The sequence below is a fragment of the Malaclemys terrapin genome, chromosome 3 (genome assembly GCF_027887155.1).
Source record: "Malaclemys terrapin pileata isolate rMalTer1 chromosome 3, rMalTer1.hap1, whole genome shotgun sequence".
In the NCBI taxonomy this organism is placed as follows: Eukaryota; Metazoa; Chordata; order Testudines; family Emydidae; genus Malaclemys; species Malaclemys terrapin.
In genome coordinates, this window is record NC_071507.1 from 9,720,502 (window position 1) to 9,735,182 (window position 14,681).

General features: G+C 41.5%; 1 protein-coding gene across 3 annotated transcripts in view; it reads left to right on the top strand.

Annotated features, from left to right (window-relative positions):
• The window catches only part of PLCB1 (phospholipase C beta 1), a 627,096-nt gene extending 612,947 nt beyond the window's left edge, over positions 1-14,149 (top strand). For 2 of the 3 annotated variants that reach the window (XM_054022546.1, XM_054022547.1), the window contains exon 32: positions 10,776-14,149. In XM_054022546.1, coding sequence (XP_053878521.1) covers positions 10,776-11,006 — 231 coding nt within the window. In that variant the 3' untranslated portion in view covers positions 11,007-14,149. The remainder of the gene's footprint in view (positions 1-10,775) is intronic. The other variant, XM_054022548.1, reaches the window with a different exon arrangement.
• The last annotated feature ends 532 nt before the right edge of the window (positions 14,150-14,681 follow it).

The window sequence follows — 14,681 nt, forward strand, 5'->3', positions numbered from 1 at the left end:
ATAAAGTGCATGGCACTTTATGAAAGAACTAAATCAGAGCTTATATTGCAGCTTCTGTTGAGCGATGTCAGAGGAGCTACTTACCCATGATCCTCACCAGGGAAACAGAGCACAGAATGTGGCAATAGAGAGGCAGATGTCAGTGGAGTTTATCTGGATTTCCTCCAGTGAAATAGAGAAGACTGTGGCCATAGGTAGCTTCAGTGAACTTACTTCAGTTTCACGATGGTGTAAAAAGCAAAATCTGGCCCAACGTCATCATGCATATTCAGGGAGGTGGGATTTTTTTTCCCTTGCAAACCACTTCAAATTCTCTCTGTTTATTTGTATCATGAGATACATAGGTCACATATTTATAGTCATAAAAAAAAATCACCGACAGCTTAAGAAAGCGTTCTAGCTACAAAAGCAAACAGTTAAACTGCAAGTACACAAAATAGTAATCAGAAAACAAGAGTACTGTAGTTCCAGATATACAGCTTAAAAGGCCCAGAGAGGGATCTTGCATGAGAATTAACATTGGGATATGGAGCAGGTGGCAACTGACATATACTTGAGAGGCATCATGACAATGCTGGCGGATGCTCCAAAGATGTGGATACTCATATAGCAGCCCCTACTGCTGTGTTTTGGCCCCGTCAAAAGGGTATGTCTACACAGCAGCTGGGAGCAAGTCTCCATCCCAGCTCATAGTCATAGCATTTAAGGCCAGAAGGGACCACTAGATCATATATAGTCTGACCTCCCGTATAACACAGGCTACCAAAACTACCCAAAAGGAAGAGAGACTTGTGCTAGCTTTGCTCAAGCTAGCACGCTAACAATAGCAGAGCAGAGGTTGTGGCTTGCGCGGCAGCCCGTGCGCTCAACTGATGCTGTCAGCGATGGGAAAGGTACGCTACCAGGAGCCATGTTCCCAGGCAGCTGGAGGTTGGCCTGGTGGGAGCACTGGGGTTGACAAGCCCTGCTCTCTCCCCTGCCACCCTTGCTGCAGCTGCTGTTGAATCGGAGTGCCTTGGGACTGGTCATTTCCTAGGACGCTGAGTGTGATTTGGAAGGGTGGTGGTGAGCATCCGCTGAGCTTTGGATCGCAGCAGTCATCAGCGGGAGAATTGTGCTGTTCCTAGTCAATTAAAAGAAGTGCCCGTATCATCGGTCACGTACATAGTCTAATGCATAGCCGAGTTGTCTCTGTACCATCATTGTTAGAGCCTTTACGTCTTCCCTAATTACTGCACGTACCAGGTTCTTCGGAGATGATTCTCTAGTGGCCTGAATGGTTTCTTTTCATCCTTATCTATATTGCCTGTGTGTAGCTTGTGAAGTCCAGATGTTAACACGTGGGGCCCATTTGCTCTTGTGCTAGTTTGCACTTACTACAAAAAGATACTCTTTATTTCACCAGCACTGTGTTTCACCTGGGTCTAATTATCTCTGCACATATACAGCTAGTAACTGCTCTTGATCAGGGACCATGTACAGTACTTATGAACATGAGTAAAAGGCTAACGTAATTCCCTAGTTCAGTGCCACAGCCCAAGGAGGAGAGTTTTGCCCTCGTGAATTCTTTGCATCCTTTCCATGGGGCCCTGTGTTTTCTCCTCCCCCCAGTGAGCTTTTTGAGCTCTGCAGAGGCACAAGGGTCATCTGAGCAGGACCTCTGCCTCCCCACTGCTGCCAGTCCCAGTTTTCCCACCCCAGCGCCTTGATTGCCTGGCTGCTGCTGGAGCTGTGTTGTCCAGCTAGTGCCCCAGTACTCTTCTCAGGTTCCACATCACAGAGGGAGGAAATGCATAAATGAATGCTGACTGAATAGGCCGTGAGTGAGCACATAAATCCTGCAGGGTTGTGGGATACGATGCTCGGGTACATCTGTCCCTCCAACTTCTCCCCTTCCCACCCTCTGCTGTCACCTGCCGTAGCATTGAGCTCCAAGTCGGTTGAGCTCCACAGACGGTTCTCAGCAGGGTCAAGAAGGAGACCGGGGAGGAGAACAATGCCATGGAGATGACACTTCCTTGCCATGCCAACAGGCTTCTGCTTGGTGGCAGGAATAGCAGGGCCCTTAGTCAGAAACTCTTGCTGCTTCAAAATAGAAAAGAAAAAAAAAATGGTTGCCTATAGATCACTTGATCCCTAAGCTCTGGTCCTCAATTTCACTCTCACTGCTAGTGAGCCTCCATCTGCTTCTTACAATTCTTGCTACTCAGCCTTTAATTCCGTATCCCTCTCGAACGGCTCTCTAATTAAGTAAGCTCTGAAAATGAAAAGCCGCAGAGCAGCAGCACGTTTGCTCTCTGTCCCCTTAATCTGGGAGTCCTGCATGCACTATTTTGGAAGCTAAATTGAGGTTGCAGACGTAGTGCGTCTGTGTTGTTTGATACGGGCATAAAAGCCCCAAATCTGCTACTCAAAATTGTCTTTGGCCACGTAGGTGAAACATTTGCAGGCATGAAAACAAGTATGTGGAGCGTTAGCAGGCTCAGAGAAGCGTGGGGGTAAATATAAAGTGGTTTCAGGCACTCTAGTTCTGTTACAGACGTATGGTTTTCCTGATCCACAGCTTTAACAGCTCCCTGGTGTTGAGGAAACAAACTGTCATTCCTAGTGGCTTGTGAAAATGGAAACGTGAACTTAAAACACTCAGAAGTCACCACTTGTTTACTATACCCACCTGCTGGTGCAATCACACTTCTATTAATAATCAATATAGTCACTGCTATATCACCTCCATTCAAAATGAATGCCGTTTATCCCACACAATGCGTGGAAGAAATTAATTTAATTGCTTCATTCATCAGTCAACCAAAAGGCAGATGGGAACATTCGGATAGAATTAAATATTATGCGGGATGCTTGCTAGAGCCTACAATTGTTATGGATACAAAACAGTTTTAGACACAAGTTTTCAAAACATTTGCCTTTAAGGCTTGCATTCTTCATGCTTGGCTTCTGCCGGGAAGTGAATTTTTTTCTATGCTCTTCAAAATGAGTTCAAAGAAGCTGGAGGAAAAATCCCATTTAAAATTATAAATAAGGATGGCATGGTATGGTATTGCCATGCTTACTTCTGCGCTGCTGTTGGAGGGGCACGGCCTTCAGAGCTGGGCGCCTGGCCAATAGCCCTCGCTCTCCAGCCCCCCCAGCTCTGAAGGCAGCACCAAAGTAAGGTGGCAATACCATGACCCCCTAAAATAACTTTTGTGACCCCTCCGCAACTCCCTTTTGTATCAGGACCACCAATTTGAGAAACCCTGGTCACCCCTGTGAAATCTGTATAGTATACGGTAAAAGCACACAAAAGGACAGATTTCATAGTCTGTGACGTGTTTTTCATGGCCGTGAATTTGGTGTCTATGTATGCAGCTGCCGATTTGTTACCATGTGTTTAGACTAATGCCGAGATTTTCTTAACTATGTTGTGCTTCTGAGAACTAAAGTATTTTATTATGCGATGATCTGATTCCTATAACAAATTACCCCAGCCATTTCCTTCACGCTACCTGAAATGAAAAACAGTTTCACCAGCAAGAGCGTGGGGGATAAATTGGATTTCAAGTACTGAGAACTGACAGGAAATCAGTATTCTAAACTCAGTAACAAGATAACTCTGAGTGCTATGTATCTGGTCTTGTTCAGCATGGTGGGGATTCATCTTTTTTTCTTTACCCAATACACTCCATGTGAACTACGATCCTCCTGGTAACTTGTGCTGGGGTTTTTCATGTGATCGTGTTATTTTTGTTCTTGGTGGAAGCAGAAGTTCATTAGATCATGCTGGAAGTATGCAGAGGTCTAGAGAGGTTGGTCAGAATAAGTTTGAAACCACAGTTTCTGCTTCTATGCTTGGTAATTCTGTCTGACCCTAGTCAGCTTTTTTTAGGCCTCCTAGCATGTGTTACATTTTAGTAAGTTTAAAACTAATTTTGGGCATACGTAACATAAAAATTATAAACTATATAAATCACAGCATTTATTTTCTTTCCTTAATGCTTTTTCCTTGCTTTAAGCTGAATGACTCATGTTAGTTTCACTCCTGTGTTCCCAGGCAGTGCTGCTCAGACCTCTCCTTGCTCCATGACCCTTTTCAAACAGTGGTTTTAACCAAGAACCCTGAAGACTTTTATTTTCCAGCTGAGAGGCAGTTGGGTCCAAGGGACTGAGCTCTAGGCTAGAAATCATACGCTCATAATTCCTGTGCTGGCATGAACCTGGTGTATGGCCATGGGAGATCGACGCTGTTGCAATCGATGCAGCGGGTGTTGATTTAGCGAGTCTAGTGAAGACCCGCTAAATCGACGGCAGAGCACTCTCCGGTCGACTCCAATACTCCAGCTCCCCAGAAGAGTAAGGGAAGTCGACCGGAGAGCGTCTCCCGTCGATGCAGCACAGTGAAGACACCGGGGTAAGTCAACCTAAGCTACGTCGACTCCAGCTACGTTATTCACATGGCACAAGAATAAACAGCTGAAGAATCTGAAGGGCTATGTATTCTAAGTGTTGCAAGAAATTTCACAACAGAATCCAGATCACCGCATGTCCTGTGTCATGTAGTTAGTTTGGGAACCCTCCGTGGCTTGAGAGCAGATGAAGCTATGGATCTAGACAAGCAATTGAAGTTTTCTGGGTAAATCCCAATGAAGTTTAGAAATCCTTGATAAATAAAAGCCATTAATAAGCAACCTTTTATTACCAAAAATGAATAAAGTACAGGTCAATCTATTTTATTTACACATATTAGATACTAGAGTTCCTAGAGGAAGGATGAATTAACAGAAGTCTTTTTTTAAAGGCTTATGAAGCAAGAACCCATGGAGCAGATCTGAGAATACTATTGATAATCTAGGTTACATCTTGAATCATTCAGAGATGTATGTCAAAATGAGAATTCAGGATCTCCATAATTGACCTAGATGGATAAAAGTCATAGAAACCACACACAGAAACTTTAAACCTGCCCTGCAAAAATTATAGTTTGCATGATTTTTCAGATACCTGGCTCACTGAACAAAATATGATATTGGAGAGACAGTTTCAAGGAGAACAAGTAATTATGCTAGGTATCCTTTTGATTTATATCTGCAAGAGTAAGACTTCCACGAATATCATAAGATATGATTAGAGATGGGCCAAAATTGGAAATTCTTTTTGGAACCCTTGTCTATTTCACAGGAGTGTAGATCCAAATTCCTCAGATCCAGCTCTGCCTCCATTCCAGGTCAGATCCTAAATTGAAAAAGGCCTATTTCCCAGGTTGGTTATAGCCAATATCCTACACGTCATTTTCACCAGGTTTTGAGCTAAAATGGCAGAAATCTCACAAGATTTTAGTACCCTTAAGTCCAAAACTCAACCCTGGTCTTAATTTGGGTTTGAACCTACACCAAATGTAATAGCGATCTGAACACCATCACCCTCACTCATAAGTCATATTGATGCTGTTTAGTTCTAGGAATTATGTTGGTGAAGTTCTATGGCCTGTGTTGTACAAGAGATCAGACTAGATGATCACATCGGTCCCTTCTGGCCTTGGCATCTGGAAATCTGGGAGTAATACAAATAGCAGCTCAGAATGATAAACCTGTCAGGGATGTGACCGTGATTTCCATTTCATTGGTCATGCTTTGGGTGTCTCCCCAATACACTAATCCCATTATCCGCAGTAAGCGGTATCATTGTAGGTATTGTAGGTCCTACAACATGAAATATTTTATTATTTATAGCCAGATTAAGTTGAAAACCTTGCGTTCTGTACATCACATTGCTGTTTATAGAAATGTGTTGATTCCTGGTTCTTAACTAAGGTTACTAATATTGTGATGTGTCCCAGTTCAATAAGCATTGCGTTAGGAAAGTAATGCATGCTAATAATCTCCATATGTGGAGTTCATCCCTAAGAGTATCTGTAACAAATATTAACACCTACACCTCTTTGGAGATTCCTATAAAACAAGGATCTTAAGAAATGATTGCTTATACAGCTTGACACTGATAGTCTTGCCAGCTATTGACTTAATTCTGGGGAGTTTCTACTTATTATTGGAAAAAATCCTTGAGAAGTTCGTGGCAGGAAAACTCCAGTGGTTTCTGAATTGCCTTGACACCAATCAGTCAGATTTTAGACTTAGATATGAACCAGGCACTGGTTGAATTAGTCAGTGATCTCCTCCTCATAATCATAGAATCGTAGAACTGGAAGGGACCTCTAGAGTTCATCTAGTCCAGTCCCCTACACTCGTGGCAGGACTAAGTATTATCTAGTAGTATCTATTATGGATGGATATAAAGTTTATGGATTTAAAAAAAGTGTCCATACTGCTGCTTTTATATCTGCTGGGTTGCCTTTCATAATACTGACCACATGGTTTAGTTGACATATCTGAGACCCTCCCCCCCCCCCAGAAGGAGTGGATGGAGGGTTTTTTTGAGCGTGAGAGGGCCCACTGGGTAGTATTGGCCAGCTGCTCTTCTGCTGAAGGGGTCCCTTATGTGGGTAACCACAGGGATTTATTTCATCATGTCCACTGAGTAGAAGTATGAGGCTTAATGAGGAGACGTGGACTGTGATAACATGCCCAGCTCTACAGCTTTGTTGCTTTGATCTTGGTAGGTAAAGTTGAACAAATGATCCAGAGGTTGTCTGAGACTGTGAACTGAATGAAGGCTAGATATAGAGAAGAGAAAGGGAATGTTGGTAGGCTGGAGGAAGCAACCAATAGAATTGATAAACCAGGTAAAGTGATGGCATCTGCCATATGCAGCACAGGTTTTGTAATTTAGCAGTTCCATGAGATGTCGGTCTGCTTTTGGATAACTAGCTGTGACTAAGAGCACTTTTGACACATGGTGAAACGTGACTGTCCTTTTTCTCTAGGATGTGGCCCTTGCTGCAAATATCCCTGTCTTTGGTCTCCTCCAGAGTAGAATATTGTAATGCATTCTGCACCATGCTGTGCATTGAGACCATTCTGAAATGAAAACTAGCACACAATGCAGCATCCCAGTTGTTAAGTAGTGTGTCAGGCAGAGAGCATACCATAATAGTGCTTTGTAATCCTCACTGGCTGCCAGGGGGGTTTCAAAGTGTTAGTCTGTAACTTACTGCTATTATATGTTTCATTAATTTATCTCAGGTAGCGCCCACACTCTTCTAGGTGATCTCAGAGGAAAGTCCCTTAAAGACAGAGAGAGGGTAGGGAGAAGGGGCACAAGAAAAAGAGGAGGCATTGCATAAGAGAAGAGTGATCAAAGTGGTAACTGGCCATGGCAAAATAAGACTGATGCAAATACATATTTGAAATCTGGGATACATAATTTACTCCTCAGACTTGTCAGCAGCAGTTAGGGTGATCAGATGTCCTGATTTTATTGGGACTGAACCAGTATTAGGGGCTTTGTCTTCTATATGATCCTATTACCCCCACCTCCATCCCGATTTTTCACATTTGCTGTCTGGTCACCCTAGTGGTGGACAATAATATGGATTGGGGGTGGGCAAGATGGCTGTCGTGAGGTCAGAGATGAAGGTTACCGTAATCAAAATGGGAGATGAGGACCAGAGCAAGCATTTTAGCAGCAGAGATAGAAAGAAGAGGACTGATCTTAGATACTAAGGAGGAAGAAGCTACAAGATTTGGACACTGCATGTATGTAGGGAGAGGAAGGAGTTAGAGAGATGGATTCAAGCTGGGAAGTGGTAGGTTTGAGTAACAGGGAGGATGATGGTGTTGTCAATAGCAACGAAGAAGTGGGGGAGTGGCCGGGGTTTAGGAGTGAAGATAAGGAGGTCAGTTTGGGTCATGGGAAGCTTACATTGATGGTGAGACATCCAAGAGGAAGTGTCAGAGAGACAGACTGAGATGTGGGACATGATGGAGGCAAGTTGAGGGCAGAGAGGTAGATTTGCGAGAGGTTGCCATAGCGTAGTTAACTGAAGCCAAGTAAGCAGATAAGGTCACCCGAAGAAGAGGGGACCTCAGGACATTCCTTTGAATAGAAGGAGAGAGGAAGAGTGGACCCACCAAAAGACACACTGAGGGGACAGTCAGAGGGACGGGGGGAGAACCAGGAGAGGACAGAGTCAAGGAAAACATGGCTGGACCAAGGGGTCGAGAGAGGGTGTGATGACAGTATGAAATGCTGCAGAGAGGTCAAGGAAGATGAAGATAGAGGCCCTGACATTGAGGTTGGAAGAGACTGTTGCACCGTGTGACAGCAGTTTCAGTAGGTTGAAGGGGACCAGAAGCCCTGTTGGATGGGCTCAGGGGGATAGAATAGGTTAAGGGGAACTCAGCATCCTATAAATCCCCTAATTACAAAACATAGTTTGAGATGTGATCGCCTCAGAGACCCCTGAAAATTGCTGCAGTTACAGTTAGCAGAAGTGCTCAAGTTAGAGCCCCTCAGATTAAAAAAGAGAGCAGGTGGGTGCCGGCTGGGTGCTGTCTGAGAGGGGTTCTTTGCTTTGGATCTCACCCCAACCCTACCCTTTTGTGCCAGTCTTATTTGGCCATGCTGCAAAGTCCGGCTTTTTCTCCAGTTCTTTATATGCACTGTTGTTTTTCATTAGTGTGGAACATGCAGATCCTAGAATGGGTCCTGAAAAACAGACAATCCAGATAAATAAGGCAAGAGGTCCCACAACTCCCGGAAGGCAGAAAGCCAGATTTGCATCACTCTCCCTGCCGCATGCCTTTTGCATCCTGTGATAGCACATGTCCAAGACACACACCGCATTAGTCTGATAATATAACTTGTCTGTGATCACTTGAATATCTAGCCATAAAAGATGTAATTTAAGAATTTATTTTTCTCTCTCTACTCCAGTGGACAAGTTTGCCGAGTTTTGTCTAATGTTTCTCCAACCAAGATAAATTGGCAAAAGTTCCAATATTGTTTCTTAGGACAAAATGTTTGTGATTTGAAGCTATGGAACATTCATAGGACCTGACTTTTTAGCTAAACACGAATTAAGGCCCTGCTCCTTCAAAGAGGTTAGCATGTGCTTAACTGTAATTAAGGCTACGATTATGTCACAGAGGTCATGGAAGTCACAGAATCTGTGACTTCCAGAAACCTCCATGACATTTCTGCCCCAGGGCTGGAGCTGTCAGCAGGCAACCCCGCAGCTCACAGACGCTGCTGGCAGCGGGTCCCAAGCAGCTCCTCGCCTCCAGGCAGCAGGGGAACCCCAGAACTCCCACTCGCCATGGGTGACTGGGCTCCCTGCAGCTGCCCAGTCGTTGTGGAGCCCCCCCACAGCAGCCCAGCCGCAGTGGGGAACCCTGCAGCATTTCACTCACGGCGGGGGGACCTTGCAGTGTTTCAGCTGCAGTAGGCAGCGGGGCGACCCCAGAGCTCCCAGCTGCTGTGGATGCTGGACCCTCCTGCCTCCCCAGTTTGTCGGGATATTTTTAGTAAAAATCACAGACCGGTCAGGTGAATTTTTGTTTATTGCCCATGACCTGTCCGTGATTTTTACTAAAAATATCCCTGACAAAAACAGCCTGACTGTAGTGAAGTGAGTGGTCTTCTTGAAGCCAGTAGGACTAAGGGAGGCAGTGTGGCCTAGTGGACAGAGCATTGTACTGGGACTCAGGCTTCTATTGCCGACTCTACTGCTGGTGACCTTGAGCATGCCAGTCTAAAGAGACTTAGGCACCTAAAGACCAGTTTTCCGCCTGCCTGATAACCTTTAGCCTAGCAGTTAGCTCACTCACCTAGGATGTGAAAGACCCTGGTTCACTTTCCCCCTCTGCCTGATGAGAGGGAGGGATTTGTATAGGGAAGGGCTGAACCCCTGTGCGGTGGGACATTCTGACGTGGCTCAGTCTCTCCTGTTGAAGCCGTTCCATTTTGGATAAATAATGAAAAATGCCTTGGGCCTGAGAGAGATTGAGAATGCCTCTGTAGTCCATTGGTTGGGGCATCTCTTGTTCACCCCACAGAGGGAGCAGTGGAACAGGGGTCTCCCATACCCCAGGTGAGAGCCCTAATCACTGGGCTAAAGGTTATACGGGAGGCCTTCTCCTCCCCTCATCTGTTTTGTATGGAGTTAGGCAGGCACTGCCATTCTTGCAAGGAAGAATTCCAGGGAAGGTTTCCCAGCCATGGATCACAAGGGGAGCTAGGCACCGACCTATGTGAGAGGGGCAGGAATTAGGACACACCCCTCTCGCCGGCATCTCATATTTGTTAACTTAGGCGCCTACTGTGCTAGCATTTTCAGGCACCTATCTCTTTCCCCATGCATTGTATAGGGAGCCTTGGCACCTAAACCAGTGATTTTTCAAGGTGCCTTTTCTGGATCTGAGCTTTAATTTCTTTGTGCTTCAGTTTCCTCATCTGTAAAATGCGGGTAGTGATCCTGACCTCCTGTGTAAAGCGCTTTGAGATCTATTGATGAGCAGTGCTATATAAGAGCTAGGTATTATTATTATTTATTACTCACAGAATTAAAATTAAGCACATGTATGTTTGCAGGATTTGGGTGCCTATGAGTGTCGTAACAAAATTTAAAAAATGTAAAAATGGTTGCATTTGCCTTCAGCTTTGCAGTGGATGCGTGATAATTAATAGGTGTCTGATCATTATTAAGTGTATCGTAGGTATAGCCCTAAAGCTACAAACTGAAAATTAGCCCCAAATCATGTAAAAATAACAAATGGAGGTGAGTTTGTAAGTTTTCCTCCTCCTGCTTGTAGTGTCCCCATACTGTAGGTTATTGTTCCCATCAGAAATGATTTAAGACAGTTTTTGTTTTGTTTTTGTTCCAGTTACAAGGTGAACTTGATCAGGAATATCAAGACAAATTCAAAAGGCTCCCTCTGGAAATTCTGGAGTTTGTACAGGATGCCATGAAAGGGAAAATCAGTGAAGATGGAGACCACAGTTCTGCCACTTCCTCCCTGACATCTGAAAGTGGAAAACTGAACCATAAACCTCTGCAAAATGAAGAGGAAACAGAAGAAAATAATCCAGATAAAGTGTTTGATACTCCTTTTTAACTACCCATGCCAGCCCACAAGCAACAGCTATTGTGCCAGGGCATGCCACTCCCATGGTGCCCATTCTCTGTTTTCCTGTTGTGAGCTGCCATAGAACAGCTTCTGAATGCAGGAGGCATCTGTATTGAAGTGCACATTTTAAAAAGAAACATTTTATAAAGATATTGTGCAAAGGTCTTCATTCTCATTCTTCGTTTTTTTTATTATACTAAAGCTTAGTGCAGTGAACATAGGGAATTAATGTGTTAATACTCCCCCACCCCAATATACAACGTGTAATTTTCAGGCCATATGCACTTTTAAGATAGTTTAATGAAGACCAGAGTATTGTACACAGACAAATGTGCACCGATTTCCTTTTAAAGTGCCAGTGCAAAGCATCCCAAACCAATACTGATCTTACGGAATTGTATGACAATACTTAATCATTTTTGTTTCCTACTTTCTAACTGCACCTTGACAGCTGTGTCATCATGTTACATTTGCACTGAAACATTTGATCCTTTTTAGCTTTGCAAGCACTGGTGGCTTGCTGTCTTGATATTATGTTTATCATGTGGAGAGAAATATATTTGCTGCTGAAAAAGAATCTTCGTTGGAACTGTGGTGATTAGAGTAAGTTTAAAACCAAGAGTTGGACTTCGTCTGTGTAGAGAAAGAGTGTGTGTGTATGTTGTGCATTTGTGTGAGTGCATATATGTTTGAGCATATACATATATATGCACACACACACACATACATCCATATACACACAGAGCATGTATGTATTTGCAGTCGGTCTGCTCTCGTGACAAAATGAAAAGTTTCAGGGATACGTGAATAGAAAACCTTTATAGGTTGTAACCTCTGGGTTATAGTGATATTAAACAAACATTAAATCATAAGATTCTTTTTATGTTGTTGGTGTTGTAAATTGAAGTACATTTAGCAAATAAATTTGATATATATTTTGCAGACTTGAAAGTATTGATTTTAAGTATCATATTTTAAGCTTACTGAATTTGATAAGGTTATAAAAAAAATTTAAAACTACAGGATTTGAACATTTAGGAACATCTTTCATCATTTTTAATTCTGCAGTTCAGTTTTACTAATATCTGAAGTTTAAAAGCAGATTTAAAAACCCCACCCCTGTTATTTCAAATATCTATTAATCCATATATGCATACTTTAACAGAAGAACAATCCAAGTTTATGTACTGTATGATATGCATGAGAGAAATAAACTGCATATTTTCAGAAATCTATATTAAAATAATTAGTAAGACTTTCAGAAAATCGGGATATTTGAAAAGGGAAAGAAAAATATTATTCTTTGGCATCCCTATAAAAGAGGATATGGGTATGATCATATATATGGCCTGATTCTCATTTACCCTAAGGCCACTTTATACTGCTCCCGTCATGTAAAGCAGTTTTAAAGTGAGAATAAATATAATTTACTTGTTCTTTAAGGCCCCTTTATAGTACCAGAGCCGTGGGGCCCTTAGTGTAACTAAGAAACAAGCTCATATTTAGGCCACAGTCCTGCAAGCACTCACATGAGTAACTTTATACACATGAATAATCCTATTGGATTCAATGAAACTACTCCGTGGATAATAATGCTCGCATACATGTTTGCAGGATTTGGGCCTTAATTTGTATTTTTAAATAAATAAATTTAAATGGTCTAATAGTAGCATAGCAAAGCATTTTAATAAAGAATAGCAATTAAGTTACTTTACTTGCTTTCCCTCAGGATTTTAGTATTTTAAGTAACTTATTTTATTTAAATTTAAGCAATAAATACCGATCAAGCTTAAGTTTTGAGTTAAATACTATATGTGTATATATATTATAAGTTCAAATCTTAGAAAACAAACAGTATTTTGATGTTTCTTTTTTAAACTTAGAGCAGGCAAAAAGAAAAATTGCACATTCTTTGGAGATCATATTTTGGATTAAACTATTCTGGTTGATGATTACACTAATTTAATGACCATAGAACTCAACAGTCTGACTTTCAGCTTGATTTTAGAAAAATCAGTCTACTTTTGCACTTTGAAGATTGGCATTAATCATTCGATAAAAACCTAGAATGGTAAATTTAATGCTGCATTTTATAAACTAAAAATTACATAGGTTGTTGAAATTATAGAAAGGATATACGAATAGCAGTGTTCACAACAATACTGAAGACTATTGCATTATAGTAATCATTGCCTTAGGGTAAAAATCATGACTCCGCTGAAGTTTATGGTAAAACTTCCAGGGACTTCAGGGTAGCCAGGGATTCACCATTAGTTTTCAAATAGACTTGGGCAAATACAAATTAGCCTTTTATTTATATTTTAAAAAGTTTATGGTTGGACTAAGTATACTATCAGTTGTAGTCATTTTACAGTATGTTTGTATTTGACCATTTACTGTACTCACATTTTTTATATCTGTACAGTGCTACTTTTTGCAGTTGTAGGGTAGTGTGTAATACTGTACACCTTGCATTGTTCAGATTATTACAGTGATACAGATATCATTTAATATTCATATTACTTGAACTAAATAAGATAACGAAAAAAGGGTTTTTATGATGTGCAAGTCTTGTGCCTTTTATGTATTTGCCTTGTTATGTGTTGAATGTGTGGAAATGCTGTACTGTGGACCTTTCTGTTGTATAGAATAGAACTCTCTATATTAAACTAGATTGTGCACTTCAGATATCTTTACACTACTGAGAATAGATTGGTTTGGGCAGTATAAGCAGAATTTTAAAAGTTCTAATGAAATGCCGGACATTTTGGATTTAACATGTTCATAATTATGTTAATTAATGCTCATGTATTAATTATTATTATGTATTCATTAAAAGATAACTAAAGGGACATTGCTTGCCTTTCTTTCAAATCAATGTTGCTCTTGTACATTGTATTAATAGTGTCTGTGATTGATTGGACTTTGGTGATTTGCTTTAAAAAAAATAAGAGAAATATTTCGGTTAACATGTACATATTTTCATTTCTCAATCTGATTGTTTCAGATGCATAATTCACATTTTTGTAAGAATTCTATGCAATTTTGTGGCATGATGTTTCTTCCATTTGTAATTTTATGTGCTTTCATCACGGATCCAAAGGACAAATAAAAATTTTCTTAACACAAAACTGTTGCTATGTTTGTTTATTACTGGCTCAAAGAATTCACTTCCAACTACCAAGCCCTTTGGTGACTAGACGGGTAATGGAATGAGAAGTAGATAATGAATCTTTCCTGCATGTTCTCAGTGCTCTCTTTACAGAGAGGAGAAAAGAAAATTGCACACACCAGAAAAATTATTTGCCAAAGTTCAAAGCACATGAAAGAAACTGGGCTTTGTCATTGCCTCTCTAGAAAGAAAGTTATTATGTTACATGGCAAGCTTTTATAGAACAGTTATTACATGATTCAGTGATTTATTCTTCAGCTCAAGGTGTGTGTGTTTGTGTGTGTGTTCACTTAAGCTAATTACAAAAACTGCATGTGCAAGTTAAATGAGACTAGACTCCCTTTCTTCTACCCATAACTGTTTTTCAAATTATGTTAAAATGTATACTTATAAATATATAAGTAGGGGCATTGCCAGCAGATCGAGGGACGTGATCGTTCCCCTCTATTCGACATTGGTGAGGCCTCATCTGGAGTAGTGTGTCCAGTTTT